Below are 16,076 nucleotides of genomic sequence, written 5' to 3'. Positions count from 1 at the left end.
GCTTTATATACTGGGTGACCCAAAGCAGGTTGCTCATTGTGATTATGTAGATTTCATCCTCACGGCTATCATGATTGGTAGACAGATTTTGATGATTTTGAAAGCGGCGGGGAGTCCCTCGTTTCAAGAGTGGTTTGTGGAGATTGGCAGGGTTGTGGCATAATAAATGGCATATAGGAGGTCTGACAGACTGGATAAATATATCTGTAAATGGGGAGGATATAGAATGCATACTGCAGAGATCCCAATGTGGTGTGAGCGCAACATACTTATTTTTGTCTTTTGTTTATCTTTGGATATAGTGGAACTTTGACAGGAAAAGCTCACCGTATAGAAAAAGAAGTAAAACTCCTTAGACTGAAAATATTTTTTATTTTATTTTATCATGCTCTGTGCTCATGGTGCTCTGTGCTCATGGTGCAATTAAAAAGCAAACATTTCGGTCCTCAGACCTTCGTCAGTGCTATGGTTTTTCACAGACAAAGAGCTTACTCTTAAAGAGCTCCAAAACAATACAGCTCAGGTGCTGAGAATTCTCAGTGCTTCTTTGGATATAGTGTAAATTAATATTACCCAGGTTCAAATGGCATTGTATTACTTTCTTCTCCTTTTCTTTTTTATTGTATTGTAGTGTAGTGTAGTGTAGTGTAGTGTAGTGTAGTGTAGTGTGGTGTAGTTATTTTATTGTCTGTATTCTATTATCTTTTCTGTAAAAGTTTGTTAGTTTTCGTGTATTGTATTTACTTTTTAGTTTAGTTTTATTTGTTTGTGGCATATGAATATTTATTTGTTATCTTAATTGTTTGTATGATTATTTTATTTACATTCTCAGGCATTCCTTTGTGCTTAAACTGAAAAAAAAGCAATACAACTTTGAATCATAAAAAAAAGAAAATGCCTTAAAAAGATCATTTCTGATGGAATTATAAATGTTGTGTTGTTTGCTTTGCTTTGATTACAGATCCTGTCATCATAACTGGGATAATCAGGAATGATGAACGGCACACAACAAGCTCCTGTGAAAACATTATTTGAACTGATGCTCCTTGCAGGGTGAGTATATTGAATCAGCTAAAGTATAAATATATCATCAGGAGTAGGCAAGTAAGTTTGGTCTTGGGTCAATTTGTTTCTAAGCATTAGATGGCGGGCCAGAAGACTCATTTAAGAAATTGAACTTGCCACAGACAAGTTTTTGTCACTGTATACAGTATATTCCCACGTAAAATCTGTCCTCCTAATCCGCCAATCCTAATTATTAGTAGGAGTGTTTTTATATTTTGACACTTGTTTTGGTAATGTAATTGTGCCTTTGAATTAAATTGAATTGAATCGAATTGGGTGCTATAAAAGACATATGTCTCTGCGTGTGTTCATCTATCATCTATCTTCTGCCCTGCAACCACATTTCACATACTCTAGGCTGTGAGGTCAGTGGAAAAAGTCCACCCTGCTCTGTATAAACAAATGCAAGGATACTTGTATCATCAATATACACATGTTATTTTATTTAGCAGTAGAGAGGTGTCCAATCCAATGCAAATATAGAGTTGTTCCTTCTCTGAACACAGAGCGTACTGCTAAGGTGGCAATTTGAATTACTCGCGAGGGCCCATTCCCTTCCCAGCACATCTCTGGAGGGACCACCCCGTTTGTCAGGCCAGATAACAGTATTATCACTAGCAGGCCTGTTGCCTAGGCAATGCCTACCACTGCAGCTGTTTATAAATGGTGACTTTACCATGTTTTCTTTTTTAGAGCTATCGTTCTGGGTGACGGTGCCATACAGAGACCCGACTACGATGACACATCCAGCCCTGAGTTCATCAACTCCTCCTGGATGGCAGGCATCCCTGACAGCCTCCCGTTATCTGAAGTGAACATGCCTGGAACTCACAACACCATGGCGCTGCATGGCGGGCACATTGCCGAATGCCAGTCCTGGGCCCTGGCGTCTCAGCTTCGTGCCGGTGTCCGTTTCCTTGACATCCGTGTGCGTCATGTTAAGGGGAACCTGACCATCCATCACGGTGTGTCCTACCAGCGGGCACACTTTGGCCAGGTGCTAGAGGGAGTAGTCGACTTCCTCAATGAGTACCCAACGGAAACGGTGGTGATGCGCCTGAGGGAGGAGTTCAGTGAGACCTATGACATCTATGGTGCTGTAGTGAACTACATCCACCGCTACGCTCACTGGGATCTGCTGTGGCACAGCCGTCAAATGCCCACCATGGGCCAGGCACGGGGAAGGCTCATTGTCCTGCAAGACTTTGCCGGGCCAGATTTGGGAATGCGCTACCGTTCCCTGGACATCATGGATAACTGGAGTGTAGGCATACGTTCTAAAAGCCTCATTGACAGATAACACAGTTAATTCCTCAGTGTTAATTTAACCCTGAGAGTTCACAAATGGGCCCATTTAGTTCCGCTGTACACTCATAATTAAATTAACACTCAGGATTATGCAGTGCAGATTTTTCTATTGAAAATCACTTATTTGTGAGACAAAGTATAGCCTAAATGAGACATAGCTATAGCTATATGGTAATATATATTCATTATTGCCTGGAAAACAGATGTTTAGAGATGATTACTATTACTAAGCTGTTTGTCCCCCTGCAGGTACCCACACTGCTGCATGTGGAAGAGAAATGGCGAGGTGTGCATGAGCACCTAGAAGCTGCGCCCGAGGGAAACAAAGCTCAGATGTTTCTCACCTTTGCCAGTGGAGCCGGTGTCTTCACCTACCCCAGTGCCATTGCACAGCGTATCAATCGCAGACTTTTTGACTACTTGGATGCCAAGATGGGTCAGAAACAACGCATTGGAATCATTACCATGGACTACCCTGCTGCTCCTCTCCTTCAAATGATCATTGACTTCAACTGAGAAAGGATACTGTAGTCTTATTTATACTCGGTAGTACGACTGTGTCGCAAAGCGGCAAGCTTGTGCAAAAGAGAATAAATTAAGCGTAACCCAATTCACAGCAAGGCTGAGAACTATGTACATTGTTCACTGATAAGTCTGATCAAACAATTATTTTTATATTGTTTGTGGTGTTTTTATTCCCAACTTCTCATATTAGCCAAGTTATTTCCACATTGGAGACTGTAAATAAGACAATGGGACCCACCATCATTCTTTTAACCCACGATAACAAAACCAAATGATTCTATAAAGGAAACAGAGCTATGTTGTAAACATTTCTAGTAAAGTTGCCATGTCAGTTTTAGTTCCTGGTGAAATACAATACTACAAAAGTGCATAGAGGAGCACTACCTGGTGGGAGAGATGTGCTCTTCGGCTGGAGAAAATCAGTAGACAAAGAAAAGCACAAATAACAATAAACAAAAACCTACCTGTCAGAGTTACCATTATAATGCCTTTATTTAAATAAACACGTTCAAGGTTTAAAACATTAAAAAAGAAAGAAAGGAAAAAACTGTATTGTACTTTATTTCAGCTTCATGGCGTTCGGGAGTCAAGCAAGCTGCAACTCAAGAATGCACTCAATTATCTGATGATTTGTCTAAATATGCAGATATCGTTAAAATGATGGGTACAGAACAATGATGTCAAACAGACAATGAGTTATGTCATTAGAAACAAGGACAGGACAATGATGAGAAACCCCAAAGGTGACAAATATCAAAAACAGCTTTGTTTGGTATACAGTACACCTTTTTCATAGCAAAAATATCAAAGACGTTGTGCAAATTTATAAAAACAAAACCATAAAAAAGAACAGAACATGAAGAGAGATAGAGAGATAACAGAACAAATTAATGTGAATGAAAATGATGTTGAGGGATTAATTGAATTGGATTCATGCAAACGGAATGTATAAAATAAATAGGGAATATAATAATATTCTAATTGACAATAGTAGCACACAGAAGTCTTGCAAAAATAATTTGGCAAGTGGTCATGTCACATCATGTGTCCTAACATCCGGCCTGAAAACTACAGGATGTTGCGAAGTTGACTTGCTGATTGCAATCAGTAGCTGAATGCCCATGCATGCTGTACCCTCAACGAACATAAAATATAAGGTTTCCATCCTGGAAAGCGCACAGGTGACATTTGTGTGTTTATCTTCTTGGTATGTCAATATTTTAAAGTGGTCTGCTACTACTGCTGCAGCTACTCTTGTCACCATTGTGTTCTACTTGCTTTACTCCAGGCAGTGAGCAGACATTGAAGATGGACTCCCAGTCCCAACGACAACATCCAGTACTGACAGCAATAGGAGGTTTGTTCTTAATTTTCTTTCTACTATGTTTATCCCCATTCTTTTGCATTCATGTTTTGTCATGCTGTCATCTGTTTAAAAATGACTAAGAGCTTTACGTTTCCAAATCAGTACTACATATTGACGTTACACCATCTCTTCCCAAAATACTTTATTTTGATGAGAACATAATTTGTGCCATTCTCTATATAACCTAGAGAACTAATTATTATATATTATTATATAGTAATAGTAGTATATAAGTAATAAAATGGTAGAAAATAAGTGATAGTAAACATTTCTGACAAGTACCATTCTAGTATATCTAAATAACACCTGGCTCTGCCGCTCTGATTGTTGTATTTAACCCTATGTCCCACTCTCCTTACCTCTTACAGTTGTGGTGAATATCATTATATTGATGGTTATGATCACAGCCATTGGATTTGGTAGGTTTATTTCTTCCCAAGCACTGTAAAACAAAATCACATTTCTTCACGTTTCCTTGTATTCGTAATATTCTAAATATCTCCTGCAATATCTCTTAGGGATCAGGCATTTGAATAACTGTCCTGTGCAACCATACATCCCTATCTACCTGACTGTGGCTGGAGTGTCTACCACCATCTGTATCGTTCTGAGCCACTGCATCAAATACTCAAGGCTGCAAGGCACTGTTAGCATTCTGTGTTCGTCTCTCATCACTGTCCTTTACCTCTTCAACTTTGGCTGGTTCATCTCAGGTGAGAGAGGGAGGGAAAGTAAGAACGTAAAGAGATTCAAATAGTCTTTTCCTATTTAGGTTTCTGAAGCAATAACTGTTTATGCAGTACAATTCTCACTATATGATTGTAATCTGTTTATTTGGTGCTTGATTGTATTTGATTCACTGAAAAAGGCATAGTATTGCTTTCATATCAAAGGCAAATTAACTTTACTTAATTTCATATCACATCATTGCATGGTGATGCGGCTGCCAAACCTGGAATGTAATCCACAAGGACTGTAAAGTTATTTGCATGTTATGACAAATTTCTGTTTTGTACTTCTAGGCACTTTGTGGGTATTTGCCATATATCCTCCCAACTACCTCCCGTCAACCGGGGATGTTGGATACTGCCATAAAACTGTCTACCAATTTGCATTATTTTTAATTAGCCTGTGGTGGCTACTCTGGATTGGAATGCTCATTGGAGGTATCTGCTTTCTTTTCTTCGTCTGTGCTATGAGTGTCAAGACACGCAATTTGTCACATATGTACAATATACATAAATGTACAATGTACAATCAAAAAAATGCCCATTATGGAGCAACAGATGATTCTCAGGGCAACAGTGCTGCACTGCTTGAGTGAGTAGGCTGCTTTGAAATGGTAAGGTTGTTGGTTTGTAGTGCAGCCTGGGCCAAAAATGTGTTTATTATTATGATCCGAAACCGTCTAGAATTTCAGCTACAGTACCAATCAAATACCAAAAAAAAAGAAAAAGACAGATGACAATTATGACACTGTGCTACCTACTTTGTAGTGTGTTGCAGAGGGTGGTCCTTGTAGTTGCTGCAAAACAGGAAGTAAAACTTCTCCATATTATATGTCAACACTCAACAGCCGTTACCTGTTTGTCTCATTTTCTAAAAACGTGTTGAAATGTAGCATACTTTACATGCAAAGTGCAATATTGCTGTATGCTGTAGACATGGGTAGAATTATTGTCCCTGCCCTGACCACTGTGCATTTTACTGCAGTTATATTATTTTTGTTATGTGCTCACATTCTTTATGGTTATAATTTACAGTAATGTAATATGTTTATTGTTTATACTGCTACTGTACTGCTACTTTTCTCATTGCTGTTCCCCTGTGTAAAGGGTAAAGGCTGCCCTTGAAAATTAAAGTTATATCTATTATCTAGTGCATTTCTTTTTATAAAGAGGAAAAAGAAAAACACCCAGGGGTCAGGGGTGAAAGCATTGGCTGCTCCATTCTAGTTTAGGCCCTCTTCTGTCTAGTCTAGTGGCCAGTACAGATCTGCTCAAGTCAAGTGTGAGAATCTGCTGGGTTTGAAATTCATGACTCACTCTCTCTCTCTCTCTCTGTCAAGGCTCCAGACCTCCCAAAACAAACTGGTCAGGCTCTTACTTGGCCTCACCCCCCGAACCCACCTCACCCCTGCCCACTTTGACAGGCTGGGATGGCTTAGGGTCGTCGACAGAGTACAGCATCTTGCAATGGGTCTGGTCCACAAGATTCGATACACCACCAAGATACCCATGTACCTGTCTAAATACTTCCTTAATGTAAACGAAGTCCACACCCACAACACCAGAGGGAGTGCAACAAACCATGTACAACCCAGATTCGGCACAAACAAGGGACTCAATTATTTTCGCTCCTATGCCACCAAAATGTGGAACGCCCTACCAACAGTCATTAAGACATGTGAATCCCTTGACTCCTTCAAAACCGCTCTCAAAGGGCACCTACGGATGGCTGCAATTCGAAACTGGCCTCTGTAAAATCTGAATCCCCCCCACCCCCCCCCCCCCCCCCATTTTCCCTCACTGTATATTGTATCTTTTCCCTTTTTTGCTTCCCATATGATGAATTCCTGTTCTGTTCTTTAGCTACATAGAAATGTCTATTTGTATGTCTCTAAATGTTTGTATGTCTTTAAATGTTTTGATGAATTGAACAATGTGGACCCTGTGTAATGCTTAATTGGGTCGTCCACTCACAGTTGACAGTCTTTGTATTGAGTTTGTGCTTAAAATGTACTGTAAATTCTACAAACTGTTAATAAATATTTCAATCAATCAAACTCTCTCTCTCTCTCTGCCCTTCATCATTTCATGTCTCTAGTCTAGTCTACAGTCTACACTGAGTCTATGTTTTTATAAACAGCTATAGTGTAGATTATGTCTGAACACAAACATTAAATGTCATTGACAATGAATGGAGAATTTCCGTCATATGTGCCTGAGCAAATCGGCTGGGTATGTCTCTCGGTATGTCAGTGCAAACACTTGGCAAATAAGGGACCACTATTATTGGTGACGTAGGCCTATGGATGATGTACGATGAAAAGAGAGCCCCTCACTTCACACAGGTGTGATTTTTTTCTTCTTTGTTTGTCAATACTATGAAAGTGTGAGCTTTAGATAAAGGTCAGACAGAATGCAAATAAAGTTGTAGCAACCAAGAAGTAAAGCTATTTTAATAATTATTATTATTTGATAATATTAGCCTACTTGATTATAATTATTATCTGATAATAATATATTAGGCTATTATATTATATTTATGTCTGTCTGTTGCTACTATGATACCTCACCTCCGGGGATCTCAATCAATCAATCAATCAATCAATCAATCAATCAATCAATCAATCCATGTTTTGATGAATTGAAAATGGTTGTAGCTTTTGTAGCCTCGTTACCAAGGCGTTAACAGTTTTTGTATTGTCTTTGTGCTTTCTTTTGAAATGTACCCATTCTGTATAGTGTATACTAAATACAATTTCAATCAATCAATCAATCAATCAATCAATCAATCAATCAATCAATCAATCAATCAATCAATCAATCAATCAAATTGGTGGTATTTATTACCGTAGGAAGACGATGCATGTGAATAACTGACTGGCAGTTCCGAGGAAGTGGAAACAAAAGCCTGGTGAGGCGAGGTTATAGACTGGCAGTGAATGGCATGGGCCATAGGCTCAGGCTGCCGAATCGTGCCGATTGATTCAAGGCAGGCATTAGTCAAGAATGCCTATTACATGTGACGGGTCCTTCTTCCGATTCTGTCGCGGAAATGATGATGCTGTATTCGCCAGTCACTAGCTTTTCCTGTCCAACAAACAAACATGTTATGTTCTAAATGCGGGACTGGAATGAATGAGTCATGATTGTATCGTTACCGATGCACGTATGTTAATGTATGGTCTTGTACGTGTAGCTGACGTGTAGCTGACTGTTTAAACGTGTAATTGAGCCGTCTTGGAAGTTGGACGAACATGTGGAGCTCCAGCCGCCGTGTCCTTCAGGACCTCGTAGCGCACCCTTCCCTCGTCAAGTCCTTCTCTGTCACATCATGCAGGGTGAGTTATGGTGTTTTATGAAAGCGATCAATTAAGTCCAAATTTAAAAACGAAAAAGTACATTCTGGTGCAAACTATGCACGCTAGGCTAGCAATACATGTCACATGAGGCTATCGCATGAGCAGCAGAGACACCTCGAATGTCGATATGTCAAGATCTTAGATAGATCACTAACCGCCAGTAAACCCTCTAAATCTAGTCAACTGGAACTTATTTCACTGTACTTGGACCGCTTTTTTCCGTCAACACCAAATCTCTTCGCCAAAAATAGCCGACCTACACAAGCTGGCAGTGCATCCACGGCTTGGGAAGCCGGCTTGGGGTGTCCGTGGATATCATAGACTATAAAAAAAATACACGGCTTGGGATATCCGTGGGGCTTGGGAAATCCGTGGATATCTATCCGTGGATATCCACGGCTTGCCAAGCCGTGGATATCCACGGCTTGCCGTCTTCACTTGGCTACATAATATGAGCTTGTTTATCTGCTATTATTGGCTGATGTCCCTCCCCCGCCGGATGCTGGGGTTCAACTGTGGTTGTAGTGTTACGTTGTTTGGCATATTTCCATAATGAGCAGCTAGCAAATTGGCTGTCCTGTCAGACAACCAAATAATTGCATTCTGGTCTGGATAATATAATATTCACAGTTGTAAAATGAAAATCCTAAGTGTTAATGTTCACTCTCAGAGTCAACTTTATATCAGTATGTATTTGTATAACATCTGTGGGTGCTTCTATTTCCACAGAATACAATCATTGTAGAACGGTGGTGGCAGGTCCCATTGGCCCAAGAAGGTAGGCCGGCAACTTCAAGGTTGTACCCCCGAAGACATCGGATCTATAAATTGGTCGAGGACACCACACATTCACCAAAGGAGAAGATGGAGCTTATTCTGACACAAACTGTGCCCAGTGAGTATGATTTATTTTTTGGCAAATGATGCATCATACATAGGCTGGCTTATTCACAAATTCAAGCATTAAAATGACAATCGTGGAAATCTATTAGGAATTGTATTGTTATTATCTGACTTGCCACAGAGCTAAATTGAATTTTATGTTGAACTTGAACATCTTAATCCAAAGTAAAAATATGAATTATATGATGAGGCAGCCAGCAGACCATTTAATTATTTAATGTGAAAAAAGAGAGGAAAAATTATAATTGCGCAGATTACTATGAAAACGGGCAAAACCTGTCAGTCACGCTAAAACCTGTCAATCCGTCCGTCTGTCACGCCTTGTGACACGCTCCATATATGGCCGTCCGCATATATGAAAGATCACGACACTGACCTCTTCAAACCTTCCATATATGGGCATTCCCAGACCTGTTGTTTCAGAAGGGCGCTCTCAGGGTGTCTTACTGGTGTGTCTGTGTATATATTGTGTATATACTATATATATATATATATACACACACACACACACACACAGTGGTGTAATGGTGTTTTTTTCCGGTACCTCGGAACGTCGCGCACGTGCACTCATGCGAGCGCACGCGCCTACATGTGCGCATCGTGGCATGCGTGATGCGCACAGAACAGCTGATATAGCATAAGCAGCCATATTGTTTATAGTGTATGAGAGTTTTAGACACACAAACACAAAAGTAGATGTAAAATAATCAGACAAATGTATTTACTGCACAAACCGGCTAAACCAAAAAGTTTGCTTTGGACGAATCTGTTCTTTGATTGTGGAGGAGGCATTCTTGTTGCGTGCAGAACAACACAGCAGCAGTACTGCAGTAGCCTACAGCCAAATTCCAATACCCCAAATCTCGGCCACTCGCTCACTCCCACTCGGTCACTCGGGGTCATTCCAGCGTGACCCGGAAATGGTTAACGTTCCAATAAATTGTTAAAGTGCTCCATCGAGGAGGAGAGTGGAGGAGCCGAGTGGGCTCTCCGAGACTGCATAGAGCGAGTGTACATCAGGTGCAGGCTCGGTGGGGTATTTTGTCTCCTCGCAGCGGATTTCCGCATCTCGTGTACATGTTTTTTTCCTTCTCCAGTGACATAAGTCCGCCTCCTCCACATGTGGCACAGAAAACACTGCTTGAAACCCGATACTATGCACCCCCCATCCACTAGCTGCCGGCCGGCTGAGTCGCTGACCCAACACACACATGCACGCACTGAGCGTGCGTGCACACACACTAAAAAGCTTTGCTGTTTGTTGAAGAGACACATTTTCGCTGAATGAATAGAGCTTCAGAATGATAAAGTAGCCTATCTAGCCTACATATGTGAAAGTGAAAGGACCACAACAAGCCACTGGCTTTATTGCGTTGTGTGATATAAGCATAATAAAAGTAGGATATATAAATTAGGCTGGCTATATTGTGCGCACCTCAAAAGCTATAGTTAATTTATCTCTGCATGCCTGAATGCACAGACTGCTGTGAATGACGGTGACAAAAAATTATTTATTTATATGTGGACTGAACTGAATATGTAAGTCAGAGAGACTATACCTAATTCCTGTTATAGTGTCCGTTATTTGCACAAAATGATGAATTGTCTATTCTGTAGACTGTACGGCTCTATTCGGAGTTCCAGTGATCCAGCTGTGTGACACTGTATTGTTCCACCACTTTTGCTTTGGCAATGTAAACGTATGTTTTCCCATGCCAATAAAGCCCTTTGAATAGAATAGAATTGATACACGTCATTAGTGATCGCGGAATGTGCCGTCGCTTTGAAATGACAGCGTAGTACATTCCGATTCTAGAGGAAAATTCGACCACCACTCTGTCCTCGCATCGAATCCTTTCCTCCTCCTCGCTGGGGGCGGAGCCGAGGAGCGAGTGGAGGACGCGAGGGGAGTGAGCGAGTGTGAAAGTTGTGGTATTGGAATTTGGCTTAGCTCAACCATACAGCTGTGTAAGTGCTGCTTACTTGCTTACCGTGTAGTTAAGTTAACGTGCGCTCAGGTAAACGGTTAAAGCTGTTGTGCATATTTTCCCCCTGTGATCAATATATAATAAACGTTATTGATTGATTCAGTTAAGCTATTATCATGAATCAGTGTTACCCTCATTATGAAGTATTTTTATTTCCTTTTGTATCAACAGAATTTGGTGGGCGAGGCGACACTGTGTCTGTGTTAAAGTCTGTTGGCCGAAACAAGCTGTTGCCCCAAGGCCTTGCAGTATATCCATCACCAGAAAACAAGGCTATGTTTGCTGAGGAGATGAGAGTGAGTGTTAACTTATTTTCCCTGAGTGTCATATGCCAGTATTTCTCTATGCTCACAGAGCTGTATTGTACTCATGTTCGTCTCGCTGGGAAGTGGGACTGCACATTAGTCCGACCTCGTGTTAGTCCGTCATATCTGGCCATTGTGGGGGCTGTTAAGACTCACCCTGACAAGCCGTCGGACTAATGACACAGACTCAGTCTTGCTGCTCTCCTGACTGGACTACTTGTCTTGATCCACAGCTTCTGCGTGAGGGGAAACTAGAGGAAAGATTGCAAACACGCACCGGACAATTGGTGAGCATTGGTACACATATTTAACTACTATTCCTTATATCAAAACATTCCGTCAGACAGTGCTTTAGTCATATGGATAAAAGGGTTTAAGAGAACCAGCAGTAGTTTGTCATCTTGCCTCATGTGTTTTTACAGACAGTGGGGTTCCTGAAACGCTCATCACTGAAGATCAATTCAATACCCCCCATGGCTGATTTTGAGCTCACCAAAAAAATTGTTTGCAGACAATTTTTGAAGAAGGTATGAATGTCTACACACACACACACGTTGCATTTACTAAAAAGTATCAAAAGATTAAATTATTGTTAATGTTATACATCAATTATCAAATAAGAGCATTATGACTTCTTATAGGTTTTCTTTACGCTTTAATTCTTGCCTTGTTTATTAATTCAATCCAATCTTTCCTTAGCTGGGAGTTGTTGTGCCCCCTCATGCATTGAGACTTCCAGATGAGCCAATCAAGGAGTTGGGAGATTACTGGTGTGAAGTTACGGTAAGATTGAATTTATTTGCCCTGGCTAAGGTGGTGATAAAAGGACAGGGGGTGGTCATCTTGTGCCAATTGCTCAGCTGCTTATCTTTCCTAGGCTAATGAATCGTCTCAAGCCATATCGGCTTCCCTAGGAAATATTGTGCAGCTGACCAATCGGAGCAAGCTAAAGTCGATGACTCACCTGCAACACAGAGATTCACAGAAATATGAAACTTGGCGCATACACTGCCACTCTGGTGATCAGGTGCAGGACAAATAGATCAGCATACCTATTGTTTATATTCACATACAGTACAGCTGGTTGCAGCCTGAAATTATATTACTTCAAGCCTCCTCAACAGGTAGTAATGTCAATTATGTAGTCTATAAAGTGTGTGTGGGTTTATAAAACTGTTAGACTTAGTAGCAATATACTTGAATCTGTAGCACGCACTGCTGTTTGTTTTCTGTTTAGGGGAAAAGTTTAGATAACTCTAGATTGCAATTGATCTGCAATTGCTCATAGCCCCACAACAGAATCAGCAAGTGGCTTCCTATTTTTTTTTTTTAAGATATGTTTTGCCTTTATTGATAGATACAAAGTAAGTTGACATGCTGGATTACCAGCCGCCTTGACTGCTAAGCCGGCCCAGGCCAGCAGGTGGCTTTCTGCTGAGATGATTCATTAGCATGTTCTCAATCTTGCAGGTTAACGGAATAGATACAGTGCGTGTCCCCATGTCCCTGATGCCGTATGAAGACAGATCAGTGAAGGAGGAACAGGAGATGCAGCCAGAAGTGGTGTCAACAGTAGAGGCAGATGAAGTCATGGTGATGACAGTTTCTGGAGTGGAGGTGGACGACATCGCTCCTGAAGCTGTGAAAGCTCTTAAAACTCCACTTGCTGAGTCTTCAGTCCTGTCAGAGGCCTCAGCTGCCCCACTGGTTGAAGCTGCAGATTCTCTTGAAACCCCACCTGTTGAGCCTTCAGTCCTGTCAGAGGCCTCGGCTGTCCCACCTGTTGAAGCTGCAGATTCTCTTGAAGCTCCACCTGTTGAGCCTTCAGTCCTGTCAGAGGCCTCAGCTGCCCCACCGGTTGAAGCTGCAGCTTCTCTTGAAACCCCACCTGTTGAGCCTTCAGTCCTGTCAGAGGCCTCGGCCGTCCCACCTGTTGAAGCTGCAGCTTCTCTTGAAGCTCCACCTGTTGAGGCTTCAGTCCTGTCAGAAGCCTCGGCTGCTCCTCCTAAGGTTTCGGTTACTGCAGGGACAGCTACTAATGACCAAACCGTTCCGCCCAATGAAACCCCAAATAAGGACTAAAATGCACTTCAATGGAATTGTAAGACTTTGTAATTCCCTCTTTCTTTTGTATGTTCTCTCTGTATTGTGACCTCTGTGATTATGAGCTTATAAAAAATTAAAACAAAAACTAATTCAACTCTGCATGACTTTCCTGGAATGGTTTCACACTGTAAGAATGTGAACTTAGTTTCATGTTAGAGAGTACAAAATCTTCATTAAGAATAACTTGTGGGATATGCTTATTTTATATAGGGAGTAAGAAAAAACATACAGCAAGGAAATATTTTATTCATCAATTTTGACTTCACAACACAAATAGGAAAAGCATAGGGTAAACAAAGTATCACCATCAGATTGAATAAAGCACCGATGTGGGATATCTCTGTGCCTCATACGTGTGCACCATACTTTAGGTGAATTTTTGTACTTTGTTACAGACTTTTCAAAAAGTTAAAGGTTTTATGACATTCATTTTCATTAATTTTTTTCGTTTAGGTTTTATGACCTCAATTACACCCAAAAAACCTGAACTTTGAACATTCAGTGGATTTTCTGTGGTCTGAAGTTTTCTTTGGGGTTTTTTGGGCCTTTTGAGCTACAATGAAAACAGGCAACACAGTGAAACAGTGACATCTGCTGGCAAATCCCATTGACATATATGGGATTTGCAGTAAGTGATGTCACTTACTGCCGGCAAATCAGAGCACCTGTTTGAGCCAGAAAACCCCAGATCACAGAAAATCTACTGATTACTGAATGTTAAAAGTTCATGTTTTTTGGGTGCAATTGAGATTAGAAAACCTAAAAAAAAACAAGAACAATTCCAAAACCTTTTTTTTAATGTCACAATCCCTTTAATAACATCACCTAACCAAGGATTCATGTTGCTATACATATCATTAGATTGTACTGATGTTTGCCTATGTCTCTTGATTAAAACAGTGGTTTTCACATGACCTACTGTACCTAAAGAACTTAAGAAAATGTTGTATGACAAAAGGTTGCAGCTTCCTCAGAACCCTGACTTTAGAAATACTAGGAGAAATTGGGGGAAAACGACTGCATGGGCTTTCTGATTGATGTATGATTTCAATTTCAGCAGCCAGTTAAACAGAAGTGGAGTGTTTGTTTTGTGATAAATTACTTCTACAGCTTCACCCAACTGATGCATGATACATTCCCAGGCACCACAAACCACTTTGCTATTGCCACCTATGTCAAGGGGGTGTAATAAAACAAGGTAAATGCATTTCGAATATTACTATAACTTAAACTAAATTTGTCTCTAGCATCTTAATGGGGCTGCAGCTGTGGGACGGATTGTTGTGCACTGCTTTGGTGACGTGAAATAAATGGCAAAACTGACTGAATTTTCAGTGCTCAAACCAAACCCCTTTGCTCTCTAACCACTATGCGATGAGGTTGAACAGGGTCACATGTGCAGTGGGGTTAACCCATATGACAAATTCAGACAGGGCCGTATTCTCCCCCCACCCATCATTGCATCTAATTCTAAAGACCAATTTATACTTTATTGTACAAGTGTGGCCAGAAAAAGATGATCTACAAGCTCACAGCTCATGAGCCTGTAGCTCTATTTGGCATATGACTTATGGAAACAATGTCCTATGATGCATGGGACATTGTCTCCATAAGTCATTACTTGAATCATAATGGGGTGACATGACTGCATGCAGTAGAAATCTGGTTCATTCATCTACAGTACAATGCTCCCTGCATATCCTATACAGTATACACCTTCAGTGTGCAAAGCTAATACGAGTAATGTGTGGGTCAACAAACCACTGCTTTAACAAAGGGCCAGAGAGCTTGAATAGAATACATGTCATTGCCTCATTGACAAGCCATTTAAAAGTTGGTATGCTAAATGGGACAATATAAAACTCCCTTTAAAAGAGAAAAGCACAAATCTACACTGCTCTCCATAGCTGGAAAAAATGGCAGTGTTAATGCCACATTGCACAGTTTCTAACTCAAAATAGGCTTTTTGAGTATACTAAAAATAAATCCATCTAACTGGAAGCAGGTACATCTGGCTAGCTCATCAGAGAAGCCAAGGAAGAGTTTGAGGTAAGGTCCTATCTTGCGCTGAACTGCCTTCAATAGAAGTTGATTTTAACTACATTTTCCATTCACATTTCAGAGGGCTTAACGTCACTGGAAACTAAATTAATTTATTCTCTTGACAATTGTGTACTAGTGGCAAGTAACCAAGCCAGGGTATTGAAAGTAGCCATGACTGGGGTTTACGAGAGATCCATGGATCCTTGATTATGCTGAATACTTATATACCTTTATTCAGGGCTTAAAGCCCCAAAAGACTGAAAATGTTTTTTTGCAAATCTGCACTGATCTCATTAAATGACCCCTATGAAATCCTCAGACTGAAATCAGTCCCCAGGACTGAGCACTTTAAGCCCTGCCTTTATTGAAAGGATAAGCCC

The 16,076-nt window shown here is 40.7% G+C and overlaps 2 protein-coding genes and 1 long non-coding RNA gene across 3 annotated transcripts; all 3 read left to right on the top strand.

The window, feature by feature from the left end:
* Positions 1 to 994: 994 nt before the first annotated feature.
* On the top strand, positions 995 to 2,889 carry LOC310856817 (1-phosphatidylinositol phosphodiesterase; the record flags this gene model as incomplete). The annotated part of the gene is made up of 3 exons (XM_083762309.1): positions 995 to 1,053; positions 1,759 to 2,329; positions 2,623 to 2,889. 3 exons carry the CDS (start codon positions 995 to 997, stop codon positions 2,887 to 2,889), a joined length of 897 nt encoding a protein of 298 aa, XP_083618435.1.
* Positions 2,890 to 4,107: 1,218 nt separating this feature from the next.
* Positions 4,108 to 5,491, top strand: LOC310864428. The gene is made up of 4 exons (XR_014569747.1): positions 4,108 to 4,255; positions 4,633 to 4,683; positions 4,783 to 4,977; positions 5,287 to 5,491. It is a non-coding gene; the product is annotated as an uncharacterized lncRNA (long non-coding RNA).
* A 2,557-nt stretch (positions 5,492 to 8,048) lies between these two features.
* On the top strand, positions 8,049 to 14,309 carry mrpl9 (mitochondrial ribosomal protein L9). Its single transcript, XM_083786914.1, has 7 exons — positions 8,049 to 8,330; positions 9,081 to 9,246; positions 11,414 to 11,538; positions 11,781 to 11,834; positions 11,970 to 12,074; positions 12,247 to 12,330; positions 13,018 to 14,309. Exons 1-7 carry the CDS (start codon positions 8,247 to 8,249, stop codon positions 13,627 to 13,629), a joined length of 1,230 nt encoding a protein of 409 aa, XP_083643040.1. The 5' UTR covers positions 8,049 to 8,246; the 3' UTR covers positions 13,630 to 14,309.
* The last annotated feature ends 1,767 nt before the right edge of the window (positions 14,310 to 16,076 follow it).

The sequence above is a fragment of the Protomyctophum parallelum genome (genome assembly GCF_964188405.1).
Source record: "Protomyctophum parallelum genome assembly, chromosome: 1".
Taxonomy (NCBI): domain Eukaryota; kingdom Metazoa; phylum Chordata; class Actinopteri; order Myctophiformes; family Myctophidae; genus Protomyctophum; species Protomyctophum parallelum.
The sequence above is the reverse complement of the archived record's forward strand: the minus strand, read 5'-3'. Positions and strand labels throughout refer to the sequence as shown.

Excerpts from the sequence above, each read along its gene's own strand:
- mrpl9 (XM_083786914.1), top strand. The coding sequence starts at position 8,247 with ATGTGGAGCTCCAGCCGCCGTGTCCTTCAGGACCTCGTAGCGCACCCT. Across the intron at positions 9,247-11,413 it reads TCTGACACAAACTGTGCCCA|AATTTGGTGGGCGAGGCGAC; the intron begins GTGAGTATGATT and ends TTGTATCAACAG. Across the intron at positions 12,075-12,246 it reads GCAGACAATTTTTGAAGAAG|CTGGGAGTTGTTGTGCCCCC; the intron begins GTATGAATGTCT and ends ATCTTTCCTTAG.